The sequence below is a fragment of the Peromyscus eremicus genome, chromosome 3 (genome assembly GCF_949786415.1).
Source record: "Peromyscus eremicus chromosome 3, PerEre_H2_v1, whole genome shotgun sequence".
Taxonomy (NCBI): Eukaryota; Metazoa; Chordata; class Mammalia; order Rodentia; family Cricetidae; genus Peromyscus; species Peromyscus eremicus.
Genome location: NC_081418.1, coordinates 68,741,402 through 68,755,838, shown reverse-complemented (window position 1 = coordinate 68,755,838; position 14,437 = coordinate 68,741,402). Strand labels below are relative to the sequence as shown.

At 38.8% G+C, this 14,437-nt stretch overlaps 1 protein-coding gene across 3 annotated transcripts in view; it reads right to left on the bottom strand.

Annotated features, from left to right (window-relative positions):
* Window positions 1-14,437, bottom strand: part of Tax1bp1 (Tax1 binding protein 1) — a 69,382-nt gene that overhangs the window by 15,177 nt on the left and 39,768 nt on the right. For all 3 annotated transcript variants that reach the window (XM_059257857.1, XM_059257859.1, XM_059257858.1), the window contains exons 9-13: window positions 11,679-11,891; window positions 10,046-10,192; window positions 8,404-8,530; window positions 6,125-6,225; window positions 2,851-2,976 (exon numbers count right to left, since the gene is read on the bottom strand). In XM_059257857.1, the coding sequence (XP_059113840.1) occupies window positions 2,851-2,976; window positions 6,125-6,225; window positions 8,404-8,530; window positions 10,046-10,192; window positions 11,679-11,891 (714 nt within the window). The remainder of the gene's footprint in view (window positions 1-2,850; window positions 2,977-6,124; window positions 6,226-8,403; window positions 8,531-10,045; window positions 10,193-11,678; window positions 11,892-14,437) is intronic.

Below are 14,437 nucleotides of genomic sequence, written 5' to 3'. Positions count from 1 at the left end.
TCCCACAACTTGGGAGGCAGATTTCTGTGAGTCTGAGGCCAGTATGATCTACATAGAAAGTTCCGTGTCAGTTAGGGTTACACAGCGAGAGGACAACCATGTCTCAAATCAAACAGCAAACAACAGCAACAACAACAACTCCACTACTCTTCAGTATTTCTTCCTAAAGGATGCATTTCAGATCAACCTGTCTAGGCTCATGTCCCCAGTCTATAGTAAGAGATCAAGAAGGTACCCAAGGGGGCTGGAAAGATGGCTCAGGGATTAAGAGCACCCACATGACAGCTCACAACTTCAGTTTCATGAGATCTGATGTACTCTTCTGGCTGCCCCAGGCACCAGGAACACAAGGAGTGCAGAGATACACATGCAAGCAAAAAACCCATACACACGAACAAAAATAAAAAAGCTACCCAGAAGGAAATGGACTTTATCACCTCATTCTCAGACTACTTCTACTTATGATCTCAGCTCTAACCCCTTACTCCCTACAAAGCCTCTTTAGGGCTTATAAATTACTTTGAAAAGGATACACTCTGAGTTCCCTTCCTCCCAGAAAATTCTCAACATCATGTAGGACCCAAATTCTATTTTAGGCCTTCTAGAACTTGACAACAAGTATTATTCAAGTCTAATTCTACTCCAGTATAGATACAGTTCTCACCTATCAACTGTGCCTCCCCACCCTCCCCGACACATGCAGGCACACACCAAAATAAGTAGCTAGAGGTAAAGTTAAATTACTTAGATACTACACTTGATCTTAGCAAAAGGCCGAGAAGCGATGTTAAATTACTTAGAACTCATCAGTTTTCAATTACAAAAATAAGTAAATTACATATAGATATCTTAAAATCTCTCACATACAAGGATAACACTTTTGACTTCCTAGTCCAGGCGCTTGCTCATTGTTTTCTAGCACTCTTACAGATAACATTTATTATTCGAACTGTTACCTAATATTACACTGGCAAAAATAAGTTTCTTTAATTAATATTATACCATTTACCTCAGAGTATTTTATTTAGAATCACAGTAATCTGTATGATAAATTTTAAAGCTAGAAAGTTACTGATAATATATCATTACACTAAAAAATAAATAAATAAATTGGGGGAACTAAAAAAAGTCCCCAAATAATTTAACACACACATTTACAACAATAAGAAAATGAAATAACTTTTTTTTTTTGTTTTGTTTTTAAGACAGGGTTTCTCTGTGTAGTTTTGGTGCCTGTCCTGGATCTTACTCTGTAGACCAGGCTGGCCTCGAACTCAGAGATCGCCTGGCTCTGCCTCCTGAGTGCTGGGATCAATGGCGTGCACCACCATCACCTGGCTGAAATGATAACTTTTAAAGATACCTTTTTTTTTTTTTTTTTTTTGGAGTGGGCTACTTCCCTGTGTGTTGTTGGCCAGTCCAAACAAACAAAAGCTACTGCCACTGCCGTTGGCTATGTACCAGAACTGGAAGGTAAGACCTTATTGCTTAAGACATCACATACTCTGCTTGCAAGACTTGAGAAAGCAAGCTGCAACTGAGCTGTGAACTTCCTCCAGGTTGGCTAGCTTTCAGAGCACCATACAGAAGGTGCTACGCAAGCTCCTGGGAAAGAACTGTCATCCAGTCTCACTAAGCTATGGATCCTGTGTGCTACACTACCAATGTGCCAAGCAAAACATGCTCACCAGCGCAATAACGTGTGTGTGTGTGTGTGTGTGTGTGTGTGTGTGCGCGCGTGTGTGTGTAACTAATCATCTCCTGGTTAGATCCTCCAATGGAAGGAACTCATATCTAGTAGTGTACATCGAGTCAAAAGCCCACAGGTAGGGAGAACACATGGCTTCTGCTAGTCTACTGCTAAACGGCCATGGTGTGTGTTCATCTGTCAAGCTGCCTTTTGACTATTATGTTCAGACCCACATTAGTGCTGCAGTCAGCTTTGGTCAGAGAAGCTTCTCTTTGCAATGGTGGTTACAGAACTGATCAAAGTGCTGACATTAAATAATTATAGAATGCTTAGCCCTAAATGGACATCTTTGTTACCTCATCCGAGGGTCAGGGAACACTGCAGGAGAAAAATCAAGAGAAAGAGAAAGGGGTAGAGTACTGTGGAATGCTGTCTTCTGGGTGTGACATGGCCTTTGTAGCCTTGAATTCCCAGCAAATGTGATTACCTGCCTAAGACCTGCACAAGACTGGCCCATCAACATTCCATCACGGAGGGTATCATCTAATGAGGCCTCACGTTTTTCTGAGGATTAATAGGTAGCTGACGGCTGCTGGAGGAGATCGACATTTTCTTCAGTGTACAGTCACAGCCGCATTACCCATGCTCCTGTAAAAAACCTCTTCCCCACACTCCACAAAGCAACTTAATGAAATCCATGGGGCTGGGGAAGGAGGTGCAAACAGACACAGGACAGGACAGGACAGGAAAGAAGGGAACTATCTGGACAGGTATCAGTGGGAGGCTGTAATGTGTATCGGGGGAAATCTTTTTTTTTTTTCCCCAGGGGAGAATATTATAAAAATACATCATACAGATGCATGAAAATATACTGAAACCTACTACTATATATAATTAATATGTACTAAAAAAACTTTAAAAGATAAATTTTAAAATCTAGCTGAATCCAAAGAACTAAATTAATAAACAATGCACATTGGAGCCCATTTCTCAGTTTAGTGAATAAATCGTGTGTAACTAAATATACAGCACACTTATAGAACAAAATACTACCTAGCTGATCTATACTGAAAAAGGTACTCAGTTGATATTTTATAGGTAACACATTTTCTACAGGATCATGTTCACTAAGCACAGCACATCAAGACTGCAAAACTTACTTTGTAACGGTCCTCTACTTCAGCTAGCTCAAGTTTCACATTTTCAGCAATTTTGACTTGTTCTTTCCACTTCAGCTCCATTTTTGCAAGTTCATCAGCATATTTATTGCATTTGGTTTTCTCATCCTAAATAAATTAGCATAATTACTAAAAACTTCACATCTCCACAGAGCAAGTATCTATACAAACACACATGTGTGATGATTACTGTAACACAATAAAACCAAAATGTTTACCAAGACAAGACTGAATAAATCATTTTATAGCAATGGCATAGCACATATCTACTTAAACAAGTGAGGTAAGTGATCAGTTGACCATGAAGTGTCCTATTAAGAGCACACTGCAACAGATAATATAATCCCATTTTACTTACAATTGTTTAAAACAGTTAATATGTCTGTGTTGCAGAGAAAAATACAACCCAAAATACCCATAGTTCTTGCATTTTGGATTAAGATCATGGGTGTACTTTTTAATCACCTCTATTCTTTACATTTCTAAGACTATAGCATTTCATATAACTTTTGCAAAAAGAGGAAATCTAAATAAACCATTTTATGGTTTAGCTTTTATGACAGCTCTTTTTTCTTAAAAACACCTTAGACACCATAAGGAAGAGTTTACAAATAGTGACCAAAAAGTAAATGGACCAATTTCATTTTAAATATTTGTTCTTTGGAGGTAAAGCTCAAAAATATTTTGAGCAATTCAATGGAGAAAGGACCAAACATCTAAATTCCACACCTTCCATTCCACACTTCAGAATACACACAAACACAACTCTAAGCTGACTACAAGACTTCTAGATGGACCAGGAGCATAGCCCACTGGCAGACCACTGGTCTCACATTGTAAGGCCCTGCCTTGGTCTCTAAGTACAGCAAAAACAAAACAAGTAACTCCTGGAAACAGTGCCGAGGAATATGTTTAATAACTTGCAGGACTTGTTATTTTCTGAAATACAAAATATAAAAGAAATTGATACTCTATCAAAATTAACATTTGATTTTTTACAAACATCATTAAGGAAAGGAAAAGTTAACAGCACACATCCAGCAGAGAAAGTAGCTCCATCTACAAACCAGGCAGGCAGGCAGGCAGGCAAACAGGCAGTTCTGACAGCACCATGCCCACGGCTCTTGTAGCACAGTTAACAGATTCATGATGTTCTTTCTACTCTAGTCTGAAGGGTGAATTCTTTGGGCCAGCTGGTCAAAATCACCCACCACACGTATACAATAAAGCTACCCTTGCTTAGTCATCTCTTTGTCTTTAAGTAACCACACAATTTCGCAAAATCTGGTTTCTACTCTTCAAGAAAGAGAAAAAAATTACATAGCAAGATGAACAACTTTTTAATAAAAGATTTTTTAAAACTATGTCAGCACTTACAGAAAGATAACAGAGGGGCTAAGGAGATGGCTGAGCGGGTACAGTGCCTACCACATGAAGCAATGAGAAGCTGGATTCAGATCCCCAACACTCATGTAAAAGCCAGGTGTGGCAACATGCATTTGGAGTCCTAAAGCTGAGGTACACAAGGGCAGACAGATCGCCACAGCTCACTGATCCCGTCTCTACATACACATCTCAGCAACAGTCTTGAGTATTATACACTGTATAGTCATGTATGCTACACTGTCCTACGAAGCTTCTTTACACCAGCATCAATAAAAACACAAGCACTGCATCACACTACAACATCAGTACCATCCTCATCATTTCTTCTACAGAAAGATCTCAGAATGTCCAGTTCACAACTTGAGTAAAACACTTTCAACATTACCTTTAAGCAAGTAACAAAAAGGATCTTGTTATTTTAGTAACACTGAGCAGATCTACAAGTTTCATTTTGTTGTCATAAAAAAGTTACCTTCCTTTCCCTTATGCAAAAAAGAAACAGGCACACAAAACCTTAAAAACCATATACACAAATACAAAATTATTTTATTTTGCCCTCTATTCTAAGCTAGATATAAAGGAGAAGCATTTTTCCCTTATACTTTAGAGCAAAATGAGTATCACCAGGAAAGGTAACAAAATTGAAAGAATCTGAACAATGCTGCTTAAAATAATTAAATTCACACAGATACTGTGGTAGTCTGAATGTAATTGGCCCCCATAAACTCATAGAGAGTGGCACTATTAGGAGCTGTGGTCTTGTTGGAGGAAGTGTGTCACTGTGGAGGTCAGCTTCGAGGTCTCATAGATGCTCAAGATACTGCCCAATGTGACAGACCACTTCCTGTTTTTGTCTAATCAAGACATAGCCGGCACCATGCCTGCCTGCATGCCACTATATCCCGCCATAATGATAATGGACTGAACCTCTGAACTGTAAGCAAGTCACCACAATTAAATGTTGTCTTTTATAAGAGTTGCTGTGGTCATGGTGTCTCTTCACAGCAATAAAACCCTAAGACAGAGACAACTCATTTGCTTAACATTTCCATTTTCATTATGAAAATACGATTATTAAATATGTAGTAAAAGACAGAGGTTTGGGAGATGGTTAGATGGGTCAAGTACTTGCTACACAAGCATTGAGGACCTGACTTCAGACAGAGACAACTCATTTGCTTAACATTTCCATTTTTCATTATGAAAATATGGTTATTAAATGTGGTAGTAAAAGAGGTTTGGGAGATGGTTAGATGGGTCAAGTACTTGCTACACAAGCATTGAGGACCTGACTTCAGATCCCTAGCAACTCACTGGCCACAGCAGCATGCGGCTGTAAGCCCAGGGGTGGAACGAACATAATTGATCGCAGGGGCTCACAGGCATCCAGTCTAGCCCAAACCACTGGCTCTAGGCTCAGGACAGACCCTGTCTGAAAAGGTACTGTGAGGAAGAAACTAAGGAAGACATCAGGAAATCAACCCGTGGCCTCCACATGCATCTGCACTGGCAGTGCATGAGCGAGCACATAAGCACATAAATGTAACACAATTGTCTGTTATTGATACAATAAATTTTTAAAAAAGACTTCCCTTATAAAGTTCAAATGCTTTCCATGTATCATGCTAATACAGATAAAATTCTAATTATCAATTATTCATATTCAAACAATGACATTTTATCATGTGTATGGCCATGATTTTACAAAAAGACCTGTCTGTACAGGTATACAAAACATCATTTTCATCATCCCAAATGGAGTATCAATATAGAAGAATGGGAGAATAAACCCTCCATACATCAATGAAAACAACTAAGGCAAGGCATTTAACATTTGATAAATCTTCCACTGAAAAAGGAGGTAACTTACCTGCAAGAGTTGTTTACATTTATTATACTTTTCTGTTTTCTCAGCAATTTCTTTGGTCATTTCAGAGACATGATCCTTTGTTAACATGTCAAAATCGGCCTCTGTTGTAACAAAAGCAGAAATAGTATTTATTGTCTGGAAGCTGGAGTGGTGGCTCATCTGTTACAAACAACAGCTGCTCTACCAGGACCTGGGTTCCATTGCCAGCACTCACATGGCAGCTCACAACTATCTGTAATTCTAGTCCCAAAGGATCTGATATCCTCTTCCAGCCTCCAAAGGTGCTAGGCATGCATGTCACGCACAGGCATACATACAGGCAAAACATCCATACACATTAAAACAAATTAATAAAAACAAAATTTTAGTTCTTTGTCCAAGAACAGCCTAGTCTACATCTCAAAATCCAAAACAAGTATTTTCTTCCTTTATTTTATCTTCCTGTAGAAAAACTTGAATAAGTGGACTGTGGAACAAGACCTGACATATTGCCAGAACTGGGAGTACACTGAGCTACAATCTCACTACTCAGAAAGCTAGGACAGGGAGCATCAAAAGTTGAAGGGATACAGAGGGCTCAAGGACCAGCCTGGGCAACTTAGTAAGATCCTGTCTCAAATAAAAAAAAATTAAAAAGAAAGGTGGTTTGGGAATCCAGCTCAGGGACAGAGTATTTGTTTAGCATTTTAGTAAAGTTCAACCCAACAAAAACCAAATTCTATGTGAGATCTATTTGTTGTTCTCTCCCCGACTGTGTGTGTGTGGTGTGGTGTGGTATGGTGTGTGTGTGTGTGTGTGTGTGCGCGTGCGCGTGCGCGCGCGCGCCTTGTTTGTTTTATTTTGAGACAGTGTTCCTTTATAGCCCAGGATGGCTTTCAATTTACACCTACTATCTCCACTTCTTGGGTGCTGGGATTACAGGAATGTACCACCACATCTGACCTCTATGTGAGGATTTTTAAATGTCAGTTTTGACCAGAACAAAATTTACATTCAATAAGTAAGAAATCCTTTTTAAAAAAAGTTGCTACAGTGTTTTCAAAATAGCACAAAAATCACAGTTCTTATATAACTGGGTGGACAGCCAGAAAAGCCGTGCTCCTGAGAATAGTCCATCCTTTCAACCTCTGTTAGCCTTCACTATGTCTTCATGAAATCAGTACTCTACACTATCAGAGGAGGTACTACAGATTGAACATCATTATCCTAAAGTCTGAAATTCAAGGTCCCTAAAAATTTTGAAATGTTCCAAACTCCGAAGCTCTTTGAACACATTCGACACTTCAAGAGCTGCAGATACGAGGCATTATGGGTTTGTTAATTTTCAGATTGGAAATCATGAACTGTTTACCCAAACATTCCAATTTGTGGAAAAACTTGAAACCTGGAAGCGTTTCTTTCCCAAGTATTTCAAAGAAGGAATATTCAACCTGACACAGTAGACAAATAAATGGAATACTACATACTTTCCTATGGGGTTGTTCTTACATATTTAATAGTCTAAGAAATCGTGTTTTATAAAACTAAATCATCAATTACACCATACACCAAAAATGGATATATACTTCGGCTGGTACCTATTTTCCTTATTGTCAGATATTTGATTTACATAAAGAGGGGAAAGAAGTAGAAATGAAAATCTAGAGTTAATTCAAATGATTACATTACTCATTTAGTGTACCTACTAAACATTTAACCCATTAACATTAACATCAGTCTACAGGCACACTAATGCAAGATGTACCCTAATGATCCAATGCAGGAGGGAAGAGAAGGGATTGAGGAGAATGGGGTAGTTTCCCCCCACAGAATTATAATTTTTTTTAATGTTATAAAATCATTAAGATAAAATAACTACTCGAAGCGCAAAATAAACCTCCATGTTGAATGTGGATACTGTGCTGCAAAATCTTGCTTTTCAACTCCATCACTTTTTCCACATTTGTCCGTTGTCACTCTTTGTGACCTTCTCTGGTCTATATTTACAATAATTTTGAGTGTAAGGAATTCTTCCATCTCATTGTTCCATGTTTCACCAGTTCAATTTTAAACAGTGAATGTTCTCCTGAAGATAAGTATTCCTTTACACTTACACTCTGCATAGTCGCCACATATAAACTTGACCTCACTTTAAAGCCTCATTCTCCTCCTTTGCCTCCATTCTCTCACTCACAAGAACTTACGGAAGCAGCCTGAGATTCTCATACATGGAAACAGACAGCATCAAATCAGTATACAGTTTTCAAGGAGGGTCACTCTAGACAGAAGGAGCTTTTTACCTGCAGAAGACACTGCTGGCCTTACATCCATGGCAGAAGCAGAAGCAGCCGGGTCTGTGTTTATTGAAGCATCATTCACTTTCTGCTGATTCCCAATTCTCTTTGTGAAGACACTGTTAGTACTGGCCTATCCCAAAAGTTAACAATAATTATTGAGAAAGTCACTGAATGAGTCATACTGATTTCCTTTACTGAACATGTAAATAATAAGAACAAGTAGTTTTCTCATTTTGAAAGCCTAAAGGGAATAAAGCTACATCTTTTTCCTAACTGACGGAAATGCTGCAAAGGCAAAGTAACTACTTTCTTCTTGTGAAATCACCAAAATGCATCCTTTACAGAAATCTCACAATCCCACAAACCAAAATGTACCCAGTGGGCCTGGAGCGAGGGATGGCTCAGCAGTTAAGAGCATGTGTCACTCTTGCAGAGGATTTAGGTTTGATTCTTATCACACACAGTGGTTTGCAGCCACCTTTAACTTCAATCCTAGGGGATCCAATGCCCTCTTCTGACTTCCACAAGCACCAAAAACACATATGTGGTACACACACATACATGCAGGCAAAATACACATAAAATAAAATGAATAAAGCTAATTAAAAAAATTTAAAGAATAATTTGCTCAAAAACCCACAGGCCAAAATCTGTGTGAATTACAACGTTCCTCCATAAAACGCTTCCTACTTTACTACTGCATATGCATCCTTGCTCCTGTTTATCCCTGAGAACCTAAAACAGTAACACACAAGTCTGTATCCTGTAATGAATGTTTTTTTTTTTTCTAAAGATTTATTTATTTATTATGTATACAGCGAGTATGACTGCAGGCCAGAAGAGGGCACCAGATCTCATTATAGATGGTTGTGAGCCACCATGTGGTTGCTGGGAATTGAACTCAGGACCTCTGGAAGAGCAGTCAGTGCTCTTAACCACTGAGCCATCTCTCCAGCCCCCGTAATGAATGTTTTTATACTTCACTTCCAAGATTCCCTCACATAAGTCTTCTATTTCAGTACAATTCAGGGCTTTCTTTTAATACATAAACCCATCCAAATGAAATGTCTGCTTTATTATGAATGAACCTACCTACTCCTGAGAAAGCAATGAGAGCAGTCCACTTTGCCACAGTGACATTTAATACTACATACTGAATTTAATTAACAAAGATACTCACCGAGAGCTTAAGAGAGCAATGGCCTAAAGACAAGAGTGCCTGCTCTTGCTTATCCTTGCTGCTGACCTAGCTTCCTTTATTGGCTCTCAGTAAATACAATCTCAGGTTAAACACAAAGAGGACTTCCATTGCAGTATTAGGCCAATGACATAAAATCAAGAAGTGATAAGCTGAGGCTCAGCGTGTAAAAGCACTTCCATTAAACTTGACAACATCCTGCACTGCATCCCCTATCCCTGAGATCCAGAGGCTAGAAGGGATAACCAACTCCTACTAGTTGTCTTCTGACCTTCACATATCACCCAACACACACACACACACACACATATACCTACATAAAGGTAACAGAAGACACAGTTTGATAATTTATATTCAAAAGGTTAATATTTAGAATACTATACATTTCATTTATAAACAAAAAGCTGACGAAGGAAAATTTCAGCTCATAGACTCAGTGACACTTACTGACTGGTCTGAAAGTTTGTTTATTTGTTTTTGGAGCCTCTGGCACTCCTTAAACTTTTCTTTGTAATGATCTGCAGCCATCTGCAGCCTGAGTTTCAGATCTTCAACTTCTCTTCTCAGTTCATGTTCCAGTGTATCACTCTTTTCCTTAGGGGAAAAAAAGCACTTCTATAAGGAAAAAATTATGATACTTCAGAATGTAATAGTAAATCCTAACTTCATTTCCATAATTTTCCCTCCTGGCTTTTAATTTATATTTGTTTTGGGGGTTTGGGCTTTATATTCTAAGTCTAAGGTTTATTTAAAAGCTGAGGAAAAAGAGGCCGGGCGGTGGTGGCGCACGCCTTTAATCCCAGCACTCGGGAGGCAGAGCCAGGCGGATCTCTATGAGTTTGAAGCCAACCTGGTCTACAAAGCGAGTTCCTGGACAGCCAGGACTATGAAGAGAGACCTTGTCTCAAATAATAAGTAAATAAATAAATAAATAATATGAGTTCGAGGCCAGCCTGGGCTACCAAGTGAGTTCCAGGAAAGGCGCAAAGCTACACAGAGAGACCCTGTCTCGAGAAACAAAAAAAAAAAAGCTGAGGAAAAAGCATCCACCTCCTGAGCAGCAATAACGTAACTTATATGTAACTCCTTTAAATAACCACACTGCCACTTTCTATAGCTAGCTAACAGAAATTCCACAAAAAGGAATCTCCATCTGATATCAAAAATATGTAATAGAGCAGCTTTTACTGCTAAGAATTATGTTTAACTAGAGCTGGCCTCAAAGGTATTCGAGTGGATGAGCTAGCCCTGGCCCTCACCTGAGCAAAGCGGGAAAGCTGGTCCTGGCAGTGTGGGCATAGGAGAACAGGCAGATTGAAAACTCGGCTACCACCCAGGCCCAGATCTAGGGCTTTGAGTTGGCCCTCCCCAACATCTACTCCATCTACAGACTCCATGAAGGTGCCAGCACTACAGAGCCAAAGCTGCAGGATCTCCATGATACAGGGCAACAATAGGATGTCTGAGAGGAGTCTCAGTGAGAACCTAGTATTGACAGTGCAGCAGAAGCCAGAGGCCTCAAACCAGACCAGTGACTCATTGCAATAAACATTTGCAAGTAAAGCTGTTTGGGCAGAAGGGTGGACTAGGTGACCCACATGATACACTGCAGCTTCCACCAAAGATTTTTTTCTTTTACTTTGCATTTTTATTATTTTTATTTTGTTTCTTTTGGAAGGGAGGGTTGCAAGAGCAAAGAGCAGATAAAAAGGGATGGGGAGATGAGGGGGATAGGGGTGCATAATATGAAATTCACAAGAATTAATTAAAAGTTCTCTTTTCAACCCAAGAAATTACAATGATTTAACAGAATAAATAGCAATCAGTCCTTCTGGCCAGGCTGTGGTGGCACATGTCTTAATCCCAGCACCTGGAAGTCAGAAGCCGACAGATCTCTGTGAGTTCGAGGCCACCCTGATGTACAGAGTGAGCTCCAGGACAGGAAGGACTACACCCTGTCTCAAAACAAACAAAAAAAGCAAGTAGTCTTTCTGACCGAACTTGTTGACCATTGGTTCCTCTCTTGTCATGGAGCTTGTGTGTGTTGGGAGTCAGATGGGAAACCCCTCGCTTGCTTTACCTGCTCTTTTCTGGCAGCAGTTAACTGCAGCTCCGCCAGCTGCTTTCTCACTCTCTCGTTTTCCACGCGTACAGTATGGAGGTCTGCCATTGTTTTATCTCGCACATTCACAGCATCACTCAGTTCTTTGGCCAGAAAGATAGCTTCTTGCCGTGTTGCCTGAACTTGTTCCTCTGCTTTACGAAGTTTCTCCTTTAAAAGTATTGTATCTTCCTGAAGAAAGGTAAATAATACACAGTTGCATTTAAAATATTAAAATTTACAAAGTTTCAACAGTTCCAGAATTTTAAATTAAACAATGCTTTTCTACTCATGCCTTAGGCTTTGAGATTTCTCCTGTAACAGCCCTCCCTCCGCTATGCTCACTACTCCACTCTATATATGACAGGAAGTCAGTTAACACACCCAGTCCTTACAGTGCTGACTGGACTAAAACACAACGGAAAGCTGCTGAGACTGAACGAATGACAATCCCCCCACCCCACTCTCTGTACCCCGTTATCTCCAGCCAGGACTCTCATTTTTCACTAGAATCAAAATAACTTCAAAGACGTCTTTGTAACACCAAAAACACCAGTTAAAAGATGTTTCCTTTTTTCAAACCTATAAGACAGCTAATAAAATATTTAGCTATCATCATATCATTATGAAAACATGGAAGAAACATACAACACATTAAAGTATAATGAATAAGAAAGTCCTATTTTTAGTCTGCTAAAAATAATGTAAAATAAAGTAAAACTCAATTCAATCTTGGTTTTGAAATTGTTAGATCCACAGGAAAATATGTTAAATGACCATATAGGGCTGAGGTGTACAAAATCTTCCTAAGCATAACCATAACAGTCTCTTGTTTCTTGGTTTTTCTAACAGGATCTCATGGTCCAGGTTAGTATGGACTTGCCACGCTGCAGAGGCTGGATGACCTGAAACTTCTACTGTCCCGCCCTCCCAAGTGCAGGGTTTGCATGTGTGCACCACAACGTCTCCTTTATGTGGTACTGGTGAATGAACAAAGTCTCCCTACATGCTACAGAAGGAGGCACTCCACCACCTGAGCCCCATCTTGAATCTTTTTTACATAATTTATTTAATTTTATGTGTACTGGTATAAGGGTGTCAGATCTCCTGGAACTATAGTTCCAGACAGTTGTGAGCTGCCATGTGGGTGCTGGGAATTGAACCTGAGTCCTCTGGAGGAGCCAATGCTCTTAACCACTGAGCCATCTCTCCAGCTCCTGTATCTTGAATCTTAATAGTTTTAATCACACATCAATTTCTATGTCAAGAAAGGAAAAAAATAACGGAAAATTTCTTTTAATATAATCAAGGAAAGTTTAATACTATTCTGATTTAAGTATTTTCCCAACCAATCACAGGGGAGTATATATACCCCAAATGGTCAAACATATGAAGATTGATTTTATTTATTACTATTTTTGTTTGTTTGTTTTGAGACAGGTTCCCTCTACACAGGACTGGCTGTCCTGGAACTCAACCAGGCTGGCCTAGAACTCACAGAGGTTCACCTGCCACTGCCTCAGAGTGCTAGGATTAAAGCATGCACCACCACCATCGCACAGCAAGATTAATTAAAAGACAGAAAAAAAGAAAAGAAAGCGTTGCTATGCACAAAAGTTTCAAATCAACAAGGTTAAAACAAATGCTTTCTTTCAAACTGACCAAGACAAAATAGTAAGCTATTATTTAGACGGGTTTGGAGAAACAGGAGCATTCACAATTACACGAACCCTAACTGGCACTTCTCTGCCAGCAAGCTTTCAAGATTCACCAATACCTTAAAACTTCTCTTGGGTAATGATCTAGCGATTGTATCTTCAAAAAGTACTCAAGAAAACTGTTAATGGTATAGACAAAGGTTTGTCTTTCAGAATTCAATACTTTAAAATAGTAAAAATCCTGAAGATTTTAAGGTATCTAAAAATGTAGTTGTTTTGAACTAAATAAACTATGCCATACCATACCTCCACATAATGAAAAGTTATTAATGCCACTGTAGACCAGAGCACACATTACACCACTGGAAGAAAAACTCAATACAGCTATCTTCTGAAAGGCAATTTGAAAATAACTATCAAAAATTAAATGCCCATTAGTCTACCAACTCCATTAGATAGAATTTATTCTATAGACTTAACCATGTGCCTAGTATAACTTTAACTAAACAAGAATATTGACTGCAGTATGCTCAGAAAAGCTAAAGGGAGTAAACTACAGAAGTACTGACTACACAGATTCTGAATGACAAGAAAGAATACTATGTAGCTATAATCATGAATGAAAGGTTATACAAGTATATCCATAGTAACATTTTATAACTCAAAAAAAAAAAAAAAAGTTTAGGGCTAGGCATGGGGCCGAGTATCTTTAATCCAAGCATTCAAAGGCAGAAGCAGGCCAGACTGACTTACATACTGAGTTCCAGGCCAGCTAGGGTTATAGAACGAGAACCTGTCTCAAAATAAAAAAAAAAACAGTAAAAAGTTCTGGGAAACTACACTCAGACACACACATTCATATATTCCCATTTGAGTTAAAATGTAACTTTAAATTAAAATCCTACAATCATGCAGCAAAGAAAGGATGCTAGCTTTTAGTTTGCACCCTTATCACTATTTAAATTCTTTTATAACCATAAATTCACACTGCATTACAATCTACTAAAACATTTTAGCAATTAGTAATCATTTTCCTCACTATTTCAAAATTATGATTTTCACTGAAGTCTTGCTTAAATG